Genomic DNA, 14,230 nt, shown 5'->3' with positions numbered 1-14,230 from the left:
TACAAAGAAACACTCCCTACTAAATGCTCTAATTTCTGAGGCTGCACTCAGAGGACCTTAGCTGACTGCAGACATGAGGGGAGGCAGTGGAGGACGAGGTGGACGGAGGTGGGGATGATGGTGGAGACGAGACGGGTGCTGCAGCTGGAGCTGGGTTTGGAACGGTGATCAGAGAGGGTCCAGACTGATAGAGGAGAGCAGATGGAGGATCCAGGTGAGGGAGTTGCAGGCAGGTGGAGATCTTTAAGTAAGGCACAAGAAAACAGTAGTTAGAACAAGGAAACCCAAGAGAGCTAGACGGAACAAGATCAGAAACTGACTGAGGTTGTTCAACAGCCCGGTGGTGAGTATTGATCCATGTGTGGCCTATGTGGAGGAGGAGAGTAGTTGCAGCTGATCACTCCCAGCTTCTCATGAGCTCAGCAGGTGATTATGGATTGGCAGTGCCTGTACCACACACCACACTCACCCACCTAGAGAGAGAGAGGAAGAGGGGGGGGACCAGAGAACCGGCATCAGAGGTGGAGGGCGTGACAGAGTTATCAAAAACACCAGCTGGCAGTAGAAAGATGTTTGACATGACTCTGGAGTAGGAGAGGAGACCTGAGCGTCTGCTGGAGATGAATGACCAGAACCATCCAATGAGTCCAGGGTTCATCACTAACTACACACGTGGACAAAATTGTTGGTACCCCTCAGTTAAAGAAGGAAAAACCCACAATTCTCACTGAAATCACTTGAAACTCACAAAAGTAACAATAAATAAAAATTTATTGAAAATTAAATCATCAAAAACAGCCATTACTTTTGAATTGTTGATTAACATAATTATTTAAAAAAACAAACTAATGAAACAGGCCTGGACAAAAATGATGGTACCTCTATAAAAGATTGAAAACTATTTGACCAGAGTGACATGATTAACTCAGGTGTGTCATTTAATTGACATCACAGGTGTTTCCAAACTCATAATCAGTCAGTCTGCCTATTTAAAGGGAGACAAGTAGTCACCCTGCTGTTTGGTGAAAAGGTGTGTACCACACTGAACATGGACAACAGAAAGCGAAGGAGAGAATTGTCCCAGGACATCCGAAAAAAAATGATAGACAAACATCTTAAAGGTAAAGGCTATAAGACCATCTCTAAACAGCTTGAAGTTCCTGTGACAACAGTGGCTCATATTATTCAGAAGTTCAAGACCCACGGGACAGTAGCCAACCTCCCTGGACGTGGCCGCAAGAGGAAAATTGATGACAAATTGAAGAGACGGATCGTTGGAATTGTATCCAAAGAGCCCAGAGCAACCTCCAAAGAAATTAAAGGTGAACTCCAAGGCCAAGGTACATCAGTGTCAGATCGCACCATTCGTCGTTGTTTGAGCCAAAGTGGACTTGATGGGAGACGACCAAGGAGGACACCACTGCTGAAAAAAACTCATAAAAAAGCCAGACTGGAATTTGCAAAAATGCATGTTGACAAGCCACAAAGCTTCTGGGAGAATGTCCTTTGGACAGATGAGACCAAACTGGAGCTTTTTGGTAAGGCACATCAACTCTATGTTCATAGACTCAAAAACCAAGCATACGAAGAAAAGAACACTGTCCCTACGGTGAAACATGGAGGAGGCTCAGTAATGTTTTGGGGCTGCTTTGCTGCATCTGGCACAGGGTGTCTTGAAAGTGTGCAAGGTACGATGAAATCTGAAGACTATCAAGGCATTCTGGAGAGAAATGTGCTGCCTAGTGTCAGAAAGCTTGGTCTCAGTCGCAGGTCATGGGTCTTCCAACAGGACAACGATCCAAAACACACAGCCAAAAACACCCAAGAATGGCTGAGAGAAAAGCGTTGGACTATTCTAAAGTGGCCTTCTATGAGCCCAGATCTGAATCCCATTGAACATATGTGGAAGGAGCTGAAACATGCCATTTGGAGAAGACACCCATCAAACCTGAGACAACTGGAGCTGTTTGCTCATGAGGAGTGGGCCAAAATACCTGTTGACAGCTGCAGAACGCTCATTGACAAATACAGAAATCGTTTAATTGCAGTGATTGCCTCAAAAGGTTGTGCAACAAAATATTAAGTTATGGGTACCATCATTTTTGTCCAGCCCTATTTCATTAGTTTGTTTTTTTAAATAATTATGTTAATCAACAATTCAAAAGTGATGGCTGATTTTGATGATTTAATTTTCAATAAATTTTTATTTATTGTTACTTTTGTGAGTTTCAAGTGATTTCAGTGAGAATTGTGGGTTTTTCCTTCTTTAACTGAGGGGTACCAACAATTTTGTCCACGTGTGTATGTGTTCACTGTCATCTAAGGATGGGCTTTACCAACCAGCCACTGTTAATTAGTGCAGAATAAGTTTATAATGATTTATTTCTCTAACCATGTCCTTGTCTGTGTTGATCAGGCAGGACTGAGGAACATCGAGGAGGAGGCAGCTCCAGAGCTCCACAGGACCATTTCTGGAGACCTAATTACTGAGGAGGAGCTGGACCGAGGAGTGGAGGGCATCTTAAGGGTAACAGAGCTGAGCGTTTTTACAAACAGCCCAACAACTTCACTTGTTTTCAGTTCAGCAGTAGTTGAGTAAAATCTGTTAGAAAACACTTTGAAACGCACTCCACACATCTCCTCCTAACTCATCAGCAACATTTTGAAATGTTTTTGTTTCAGAACAGCAGTGAACAAAGTTTACAAACCATCATTTTGAATACTATAACAAAATAAGGGAGTGTACTGTATTTTAGTGTTCTTAGGTAGAAAAATGCATGGACACACCGTGGTAGGAGACGAGTTAGCCCCTTTGATAACATATACAGCGCTGTCCACAATTATTGGCACCCCTGGTTAAGATGTGTTCTTTAGCTTCTAATTCATTCATTTTTTTTCTAAATAATATAGGACCACAATGAAAAAAAGAGGAAAATCCAACCTTTAATTCAAGTGCATTTATTCAGTGAAGAAAAAAAATCACACATTAAGAAATAATTCTTTTACATCAAATCATGTGTGCCACAATTATTAGCACCCCTGATGTTAACACTTTGTACAACCCCCTTTTGCCAACAAAACAGCAGCTAATCTTCTCCTGTAATACTTTTTTTTTTTTACAGTTTTCAGTGTGAGAGTATGCTTCTGCAATGCCATTGTCGTGTCTGCTGATGACACAGGGCCAATAGAAACCCTTTAAACTGTACTTTAGACATTAAGTCATGGATGGCAGTGAACTTCCTACAGCTCAACCAGGACAAAACTGAGGTTTTAGTTAAAGGTCCTGAAGGCCAGAGAGAGAAACTTTTATCAAAACTACAAGATTTTAAACCAGCAGAATCTGTAAAAACCCTGGGGGTGATTTTTATCTTTTCTCGTTTAGATTACTGTAATGCCCTGCTCTCTGGTCTTCCCCAAAAAAGTATTTTAAATCTAGAACTACTGCAAAACTCAGCTGCACGCGTGCTGACAAGGACCAGGGGGCAGGAACACATTACACCAGTTTTAAAGTCGCTGCATTGGCTCCCCGTCCGCTTCAGGATCGATTTTAAGATTCTTTTATTAGTTTTTAAAAGCCTTAACGATCTTGCGCCTTCTTATCTGTCTGATCTCCTTTTAACGTATCGACCCTCGCGGATCCTGAGGTCCTTTGGCAGCGGCCTTTTATCCATACCACAAGCCAGAACTAAAACCCACAGCGAGGTGTCATTTAGCCACTATGACCCCCGCCTCTGGAACAACCTGCTGGAGAACGTCAGGACTGCAGAGACTGTTGATGTTTTTAAAAGAAGGTTAAAAACGCACCTTTTCAATCAGGCTTTTAACTAACCTTGTAATTTCTTCCTATGCTCTTATCACTACTAATTTTTATCTTATGTATATTTATTCTTTTAACTATTCATTTTATTTATCTTATCATACAGCCCTTTTATTTTATGCTTTAAAGTTTTAACTCCAGTGTTTCCTCAGAGGGTCCTCCATGCTGGGGGCAGAATCTGGTCTGCTGCTGGGGGTGCTGTCCATGGGTCCCTTCGCCCTGGTTGGATGGGGGGTTTCCCACCTCGGTGTGGGGCCCCGTGTCTGCCGGGGTCTGGGTGGTCCACCCCCGGTGGTCATGGCCTGTGGCTCCTCCCAGTGTGGACGGCCCCAGTTGGTGACGTTTTCCATGACCCTCAGTGCCATGCCATGTCTCCATACAGTCAGTGGTGAGAGTGTGTGCAGGTCTATATATATATATATATATATATATATAGTGTACACGTACATACCCAGGGTGGGAGGGAAAGATTTTCTTGTTTTTGTTTCAGTGTTTTTATTTCAATGTTTTTAATGTTGTAAAGCACTTTGTGGTGCAATATGATTGTATGAAAAGTGCTATACAAATAAAGTTTGACTGATTGATTCATTGATTCATTGATTCATTGATAAAAATTGAATTCAGTTTAAGGCTTTCAACACATCTTACCCAGGAGTGCCAATAATTATGGAGCGCGCTGTTTACCACAATTCCAGCCCACTCAAGGCATCCTTATCTTGTGAACAACTACTTTACAATAATTACATTAATAACTGTTATGTGTTTGTCTTTATTTTCTTTCTGTATATGTAGAATTCATTGTTGCCTGACACTCAATAACAATGTCAGTTGGTCAGGGATTTTTTTTCTGTAGTGTTTCTTACTGATGTATAGAACATACAGGAAATGTCAGCTATAAATGAAGCCCACAATAACTGTGTTATTTTCTCTAAAACAGAGGCAGGGTAGTCTTTTTGAGAACCACTCAGACCCTTTCGCTGAAGTGGGTGATATTGCCGGTCAGGCGACTAGCCAGCGCCCTCTGCAGATGGCAGAAGGAATCCTTAACAACGGCAACACAAGCCACAGGTGTGTGCGCACTTACTGTACTACACTGCTCAATTTTGTGACTCTTCTTTTGTATCTTTGGGTCATTAGTGCAAGGGCGTCAGTTTGTTTTTAAAAGTGGGGGTGGGGGGTGGTGGGAGGTGGGGGGTGGGGGTCGAGACCACAGCCATTGTCAGATGGAAATGCACACCCTGGGTGGAGTGCTGGGTAATCGGGAACACCGGGGATATCCCCGGTGGGCCGCTTTATTGTTGGGCCGCTCCAGTCATAAAATAATAATAATAATAATAATAATAATAATAGTGCTTTAAATCATGGGTCTCAAACTCGCGGGCCAACTGCGGCCCGTGGGACGATATTTTGTGGCGCTCTACTTGAGATCAAAGTTTAGCATTGGTGCAGCACGCCTGCTTTTCTCATATGCTTCCGTGTCGTTGGTAAGACAGCACTTTGAGAAAATGTCGAAGAACGGCGGCAAAATGCCACAAGCTGGGCTCGAACTCACAACCACCGCACCAAAGGCGGAGGCTAACCTCTTGAGATATCGTTACATGCAGGTAGAGAGGTCTGTGGGCCGCTAAAGTACTAATTCTCCCGGGCCGAAATTCTGCCCCTGCACGCCTCTGGTCGGAGCTTCCACTTGGCACGGGCGCAAATTTAGCATCTGCACGTTTTTTTTACCTCACGAAGGTGTGCTGTGTGTCTGTGCAACTCTCGGCCGAGTGCGGATGGTGCGTTCAGGAGCGTCGGAATTTTCTATACTGCTGAAAATAACTGGGTTTACAACGGCTTACATGTGAAGAATTTCAATGTGTTGGAGGCAAAATGACCCCTGACAAAAAGTGGGGGGGACACATCCCCACCGTCCCCCCCTAAACTGACACCTATGCATTAGTGCATTTGAGTAAGACTGAATCATGCTTTCATAGCTCAACATAACAGAAATTAGCAGGATTTCTTACTTATAGGCTGTCACAACACGCTTTCAAATTCTGTCTCATATTCTCATGCTACGAATCAAAATGTAGAAATAAATGGTGGAATGTAAAAACTGGCAACACAAACCATCACTGACATAACAAGACTGAGAAAAAAAAACACAGAACAAAGGGGATACGGTGCTGTGAAAAAAAGTAACCCAGGAAAACAAAGTGCAGTTTATAGATGATTTTGTTTTTTTTCTCACCATGTGAAAAGTAATTGCCCCCTTAGCTACCAGTCTACCAAATGACCAAATTTCTCTGGTAGATTGGATTCAGTCTGACCAGCTACACTCATTTGATTACTGCCAGGCTTGTTGAATCTTAATATCAGTGAATAGAGTGTCTGGTATTGTGAAGAAGCTAAAGGGTTTCAAAAAGCAGCACATGATGCCACGTTCTAAAGAGATTTCAATGTTTCATATTTTAGATTCTTTAAAGTAGCCCCCTCTTGCTTTGATGGCAGCTTTGCACTCTTTCTCTCAATCAGCTTCATGAGGTCGTCTCCTGGAATGGGGTTTGAATTAACATGAGTGCAGCTGCACTGTCACAACTCTGCACATGATGCAATAAAGCACATCTCATCTTCTCTGAGCTCATTACATCTCGAACTCAGTCATTCTAGTTAGATTTCCAAAAACAAACTCTAATGTCGTGTTGCAAAAGCAGCAATGGTTGGAATCCTGCTGAAGGTCTCTTTTAGGTTGGATGGTAGTTGTAATTAAACTCGAGGTAATGTAGTTGTATGGCATTCAGTGTCCCTTCTCTGTAGAAATGAAGGTTTACACAGAAGTTTGTTCTTCCTTAAACTCAAGATGCTATCACTGTTTCATTGTTCTCCCTTCCTTTTCACAGCCAATATTAACTTCACTTTGGAACAACTGGCCTTCATCATGGATGTCCGTGAAAATACTTCAAACCACAGAACTTTGACTTCAACAAAATGGAGAGTGCAGAAGCTTTTCAGCCCCTGTGAAGATGGACTGATGAGCCCATGTGCACTCTGTAGAACAATAAGCCTGGGTCCAGGAGGAAATACTGTCATACCACAAAACAGTATTACGTCTAAAAATTTCTAATTATTCTACAGGTTTTATTTTCTTGCCCTCATTCTGTTATAGTACTGATTTTAAAAAAAACAGAGTTGGTCAAAATATATTTATTTCATACAAAATATTTCATGCAAATTATGTTTTAGACTTTTTAGTAAATTCTTCTTTTTGTCTGTGTGTTTGGATCCAATGATGTACTTGAACTGATCAGTTCCGTTCTGTTTTAGGATCAGTGCAACAACCTGTACCCCTGATCTCCACATGTTAGGAGCTGATGAACTCTTCCTGCCAGATACACTTAGCCTACACAATACAACATTAAGCATCATTTGAACTGTGGAATTTTGAATTCTTGTCCAATATTCACTCCTTTTAGGCTTTTCTGGTTACTAGCAACATCTGAGGGGAACATGTGGATCAAGTTAGCTAATGGTAATTACTCATTTACTACCATGTGGCCTGGCGACCTCATGAGGCTGGAATGCAGAAATCATTTTAAGAAAAATTCACAATACAGCAATTTGTGTGCAAATGAGTAAAACACACCAAAAAGTACTTAAACTAGGTTTCTTCGGTGTTCCTTTTGGAGTATTGTGAAATGTTCTTAAGCTGAACAATCTTGTCTGTGTGTTTTGCAGCGACTAGTTACCTGCCTTTGAATGTATTTCAGCTGTCACCAGACACTGACACATACATGCGGTACTTGTATGAACACCCACATCCTAAAATAATCTCTTCTCACTTTCACTGTAATGATGGTGGAAAATTTTGTATTACAACTTCTTAAAAAAGAATCACTCTCTACGCACACTGCTTCCTGCAAGATACCCACTATCAGACCATATAGTTTGGTGATTTTCTTGTGGAATCTCAAGATCTATTTTCCCTACAACAAAAAAATAAATTTCAGTGTCTGTTTTTGTTTCATGTCTTTCATCCCAAAACAATCCATAATTTCACGTTACCTTTCCCTGACCTGTGTATAATAACTGAAGCAAATAACAAAGAAGTGTATTTTGCAAATCATGTAAATTGCCTTACTTGTTTCATACAGACCATTACATAAAACCAAGACAGTCCTGGTCTCCCAAACTGTAAGGGAGATATTCAGAATCTACTTGGTTCTGTGTTATCATCAGATCCACACAGAGTGTCGGTCAGAACACCACCAGAGACCAGTTTCTCCACAGTATAGGAAGAAAAAAGCACTTGAGACTTGGTTGATTGTTAATTTATTTGTGGTCGTGGTTTTCTACAAGGAAATGAAATAATAAACATATCTTAATAACTTAAATCTAAATACTCAGTCTTCCTTCAGTAAAATAAGTATTACAAACAGAAATGTTAATAAAATGCTCTACAATCATGAGCTCATTGATAAACACCATCAATTACTCACATTGTCACAGTATATTAACATAGAACGTCCTGTCTGATGTTTCAAGATAAAACACTCATGATGTATAAACATGGACACGCTCTTATTCTGAAACCACAAGGTATGCTACCTGCCCACAGTGCAGCAGCAATTTAACACTCAGCGTCAGACGGAGAAAATTAACTTCTTCTCATCACATTCTTAAGTACAGTTCAGGAACAGTTTGAGCCAAAGAATAATTAAACAATATGAACATGAAAACAACATTAATCACAACATCACAAATATTGATTACAAAATACTCAATCTCTCATTCTTTTGATACTTATAATTTATTAGATTTTCTTTTATCCAACAGTATATCCGTACATAGAGTGACAAAAAGGAATAAACCATGCAACCCCACCATTCACACCCACTCCACCTCCCCTAGGCCATCCCACCATAATCCCTCAATTTCCACACAATAAAAAATTAAAAAAAAAATTAAAAAATCCATACATTATATTGATCCAACACATGTCCATTGATCCAACACGTGTCCATCTCCACAAGCCTAACGACTTGCAGTCCTGTTTCCCTGCCTCTTGATGTCCGAACAGACTCTGTATAAATTTATAAACAACAGGGCTTCACTTAAATTGTTTTTCTTCCTTGTCCACAAGAAAAGGGATGCACCACCACAAACATCATAATGCCAATCGGCTGCACACAAAGATATAATCACACCTAACCAAGTATATTCAAACATATCCTATGTATTGCATGTACCTATCCCATTTTTTGCTGTATAAAAGAATATTCCCCAGTTGCTTATATGACATTCTTTCATATGCAGCCACCTTGGCCATTTCCATCAACCATTCATGAGTAGATGGTGGTGTATCCTTCTTCCAGTTTTTAACAACGATTTGTCTAGCAATCATGGCACTCGTTTGGATCCAGCTCTTAATGCATGCATCTTGCTCAGTTAAAATAGAATCATCTCCCAGAATAAATAGTCTTGGGTTAAAGGGTATTGATGTTTTACTGATCTCACATAAGGTATTGTGTATCTTTAACCAATATCTTTGTATTTTACTTATAAGGCATGTGCAAAGTTTCCTTCTGCTTGGTCACAACGCCAGCAAAAAGGTGATTTCTTTAGCCCAAGGCGAAACATTCGATATGGAGTCCAATAGTAGCGATGCAAAATTTTAAACTGTATAAGGCGGACTCTTGCATCTCTTGACATATTTTTTATTTTTTTAAAAATGCTTTGCCACGAGTTTTGATCTGTTGAAACATTTAAATCTTTTTCCCACATCATCCTAATGGCATTTAGAGCGGTATCCTTTGAAGTCTCTAACAACATTGCATAATATGCTGCAACCTCATGTCCTTTTTTGTATGTTAAAATAATATTATCCATTATATTACTATCAGCCATCCTTGTAGACAATGGAGTAAAAACTTCAGAAAGAAGATGACGAAGTTGTAGATATTTAAAGAACTCACATTTGGAGATTTTAAACTGTTCAACTATTTCTTCAAATGATTTTAGTCTGCCATGATTGTACAAATCATTCAGAGTCACAATACCTTTTTTCAGCCATCGTTTCCAGAGAATAGTTTTTTTTATCAATACATAATTTAGGATTTAACCAAATACTTGATCCACGATTAAAGTACACATCAAACTTCAATAAATCAGACAGTTTATGCCAAACTGATTTAAGATATGCAATAATTGGATGACATTTTAGCTTTTCACTCAATTTGGTAGATAGCATTTGTAAAGGATGTATTGGATCAAGTATTGATGCTTCTATTTTAAACCAGGGTGGGGCCCTTTCTGGAGGCAAAGACCAGTGTGCCAGGTGTCTTAAACCAAAGGCATAATAATAAAACAACATTTTAGGAAGACCTAGTCCACCTTTCTCCACTGGCCTATGTAACTTATTTAAGTTCATTCTTGGGCGTTTTCCATTCCAAATAAATTGTTTTATTAACTTATCAAATTGATTAAAATACGACAAAGGTACCTCTAAGGGCAACAATTGGAGAAGGTAATTGATTTTTGGAGCACAGTTTGTTTTTATTATATTCACTTTACCTACCATTGATAAGTTAAGTGTCCCCCATCTTTTGAAATCACAAGAGATTTTTTGTATTACTGGTTCATAATTAACTTTAATTAAATCTTTTAGGGAACGGGGAAACAAAACGCCCAAGTATTTAATTCCGTGTTTTGGCCAAATAAAATCCCCTGGTTTAAAAATATATTCTGGGCAGTAGGCTGTTAAAGGCATTGCCTCAGACTTGGACCAGTTGACCCTATATCCAGAGATGTTTGAAAAAGACTTTATAATTTTGTATAAAGCAGGCATAGATCTATCAGGTTCTGAGACAAATAGTATAATATCGTCTGCGTATAGCATTAACTTATGATCAACACCACCGACCTGTACCCCTGGGAAGTCATTCTCCATTCTTATGGCCATGGCCAGTGGTTCGATCACTAAACAGAACAGCAAAGGAGATAAAGGTGAGCCTTGCCTCGTACCTCTTTTTAATTCAAAATAGTCAGAAATACAATTGTTTGTCTGTACTGCTGCGTGTGGACAACCGTAAAGCAGGCGGATCCATTTCAGAAAATTATCACCAAAACCATAGACCTTTAGAACAGTGAACAGATAATTCCACTCCACCATCTCAAAGGCCTTTTCGGCATCTAAAGAAATGGCTGCTATTGGCGACTTGGAGTCAGCCACAGACCACATTATGTTTATCAGGCATCTTACATTATCTGAAGAATTCCTCCCCCTAATAAATCCCACTTGGTCATTGTGTACCAGTGAAGATATCACTTTAGAAAGATGACAAGCTAAAATTCTTGATATGATTTTTACATCCATTTGCATTAATGATATTGGACGATAATTCTTAGGTTCTATTGGGTCTTTGCCTTTTTTGGCAATTAATGTTATTAAAGCCTGAGTCATAGTCTGTGGTAAGTTCCCTGTTCTTAAAGCATCATTATATACTTGAAGTAAATATGATCAATCTCTCATTCTAACGAGGATTTCTCTGCCGACTGTTGACTCATCAATCACCCATTCCTCTGTCAGCATCACTACATGACAGCACTACATGACATCACTACATGACATCACTAATCAGCCATTCCTCTGTCAGTATCACTACATGACATCACTACATGACATCACTACATGACATCACTCCCCACACCTGTCTCACACGGGCGACACCCCTGAAAGTCCACAAAGACACTAAATCTAACAGAAAGGAAATCTTACATGATGTAAAAATGAACTCTCTGTTTCATATTTTTATTAGTAATGTGCACACATAAAAAACAAGGCACATACATAACAGCATCAAATGTTATTTGCATGCATTATTGAATTTTAACAATAGTTTCAAATTTCCTTTTTTTCCCCAGAACATATAATGAATACAGAAAATAAAATCCAAACAAACAAATAATATATATATATATATATATATATATATATATATATGGCATGCCGTTTAGGAAATTATATATATAATGAAACTTGATATATATATAATGAAACTTGATATATATATATAATGAAAGTCGATATATATATAACGAAACTTGATATATATATAATGAAACTTGATATATATATAATGAAAGTCGATATATATATAATGAAACTTGATATATATATAATGAAACTTGATATATATATATATAATGAAACTTGATATATATATAATGAAACTTGATATATATATAATGAAACTTGATATATATATATATATATATATATATATATATATATATCGACTTTCATTATATATATATCAACTTTCATTATATATATATCAAGTTTCATTATATATATATCGACTTTCATTATATATATATCAACTTTCATTATATATATATCGACTTTCATTATATATATATCAACTTTCATTATATATATATCAAGTTTCATTATATATATATATCGACTTTCATTATATATATATATATATCAACTTTCATTATATATATATCAAATCTTTTTTTCCTACCGAGCCCCGGAAGGGACATGTCCGTATGGCGAAGCGACAATGAAGGACACTCACCCGGACGAGAATTTTATTGAGTTTTATTTTGAAATCGGCCTGAAATACACAGACATTCAAGCAGTGCGATGCGCTAAGAGTCTGCCATGCAGACCAGCGATCCTGATAATGGTAAGTTTTATTTCTCCAACATCCTGCTGTTATCCTACTATGAATACGCTAGCTACAACAGTCCCACATCAGTATTATGAACGTTCCGCCAGCTAACGCGGTCCGGACACCGGATCACTGATTAGAGGTTGGCGTTGAACTATTGTTTGCCAGCCAGTTAGCCGCTGGTAAGCTAACAAGCTATGAAACAACTCCTTATAAAACCGGAGGAAAGCAGCAGCAATATTTCAGTCCAAGACCTGTATTCAGAACCTCCCACGCTGTTACACAATGACCCATTAATCATATTACTGAACTATATGGTTATCATTGAAATTTTCCTTGAAGAACCAGTGAACTCTTTGCGAACACATTTTAATTTATGTGTTGATTATGTTTCGTATCAGTAATACAAGTCTAAAAAACTGATTGAAATGATCAAGTTAACACAATGAAGTAAAGAGTACTGGTAATCTGCAGCTATTTTCATAATTTCAAGGTAAAATTCTGATGTGTGATTTTCTAGCTTTGCAGATGTGGAAATCCAATGCACTGATTTCTTATACACAGATGCTTTTGGTGTTTTTTGTTGTAAAATAAAACAAGGCATTTATCACTGTTGGAAATTATTACAGGTATTATTTGTAACACTTTCTAACATTGTATGGACAAAGCAATAAATCAGTTAATGGATAAAATCATTTGTATTACAGATGCTATCAACAGCATGTCTTGTTCATTTTATTTAGTTGTCGGCCTTGGATGATGAGGTCCAGTTACCAGGAGCACTAGTCTGCAGCTTACTGGTTCCGTCCTGCAGCTCCTCCACGCCGTCCTCCTCTCTACAGACCAAATCAAGTAAGATCTGTTTAGACTATGCAGACATCAACATGATCAGTATGTTATCTTTTGACCCATCCTAAAATCACAAAATAGAACATTTACTTTAAGTTAACTGTGTTTATGAAAATAGAAAATAATTACTGACAACTAGTACTTTTTGGTGCTTTTATGCAGGAAAAGGGAACCAGGAAGCTGCTTTGGATCCTCTGCAGTATCTGGAGAGGTCAGAGGAACGGTTCTTGGAACAGATCGGAAGACACCAAGACGTGACCTCTGCCATTCTCCAGAACATCCAGAAGATGAATGAAAACCTTGGTTGCACTGATGGGACGCATGGCGTCGGTGCTGGAGCAACTGTCCCAGAATTAAACTGCATTGTTGACTATTGGCTTTTCTAGAAAATAAATCTTTTTTAGTACTTCACCTGTTTTGTATTTTACTCATGCACTTTGGGTGAATAAACAGAAATTTGTGATGAGAGATGCAAATTTTGTCTATAATCTACAGAGACTTTATTCAGTGTTCAGTGCACACTTTTGTTACACACATTTTGACAGATAAGCAGTTGTGCTTTTCAAGCAGATTTTAGTCAGAAACATCAGTAGCATATGTTTTTTTTTTACTGTTACACCAATCTAGGTAGATAAACTGCACTACTGCAGCAGACATATTATTGAAATGTGCTTCTATTATGTGTCTACATACACTGCTCACAAATAGTTATTCAACTTTTGGGTGAAATTGATGGAAAATATAAAAAGTGCATGCTTTAGTGATATATCATAAAAATAGGGTATTTAACTAGAAACATGCAATAGTGATTTCCTCATCTCAAAAAAATTTATTGAATCAAAAGCTAACAACAGTGGAGGGTATGTCACAATAAAAATGTCTCAGTTTGGACAGAACAGCAGCC

The 14,230-nt window shown here is 38.5% G+C and overlaps 1 protein-coding gene and 1 long non-coding RNA gene across 2 annotated transcripts in view; both read left to right on the top strand.

Moving 5' to 3' along the window:
• LOC110967114 (dihydropyridine-sensitive L-type skeletal muscle calcium channel subunit alpha-1-like) overlaps positions 1 to 8,190 on the top strand; it is a 116,767-nt gene extending 108,577 nt beyond the window's left edge. Inside the window, exons 40-42 of the mRNA XM_051947992.1 lie at positions 2,417 to 2,527; positions 4,755 to 4,885; positions 6,700 to 8,190. Coding sequence (XP_051803952.1) covers positions 2,417 to 2,527; positions 4,755 to 4,885; positions 6,700 to 6,709 — 252 coding nt within the window. The 3' untranslated portion in view covers positions 6,710 to 8,190. The remainder of the gene's footprint in view (positions 1 to 2,416; positions 2,528 to 4,754; positions 4,886 to 6,699) is intronic.
• Positions 8,191 to 12,262: 4,072 nt separating this feature from the next.
• On the top strand, positions 12,263 to 13,737 carry LOC127533943 (uncharacterized). Its single transcript, XR_007941836.1, has 3 exons — positions 12,263 to 12,492; positions 13,221 to 13,329; positions 13,489 to 13,737. It is a non-coding gene; the product is annotated as an uncharacterized LOC127533943 (long non-coding RNA).
• The last annotated feature ends 493 nt before the right edge of the window (positions 13,738 to 14,230 follow it).

The sequence above is a fragment of the Acanthochromis polyacanthus genome, chromosome 5 (assembly GCF_021347895.1).
Source record: "Acanthochromis polyacanthus isolate Apoly-LR-REF ecotype Palm Island chromosome 5, KAUST_Apoly_ChrSc, whole genome shotgun sequence".
NCBI lineage: Eukaryota > Metazoa > Chordata > Actinopteri > Pomacentridae > Acanthochromis > Acanthochromis polyacanthus.
Note: the sequence above shows the minus strand (reverse complement) of the source record. Positions and strands in the feature narration are given on the sequence as shown.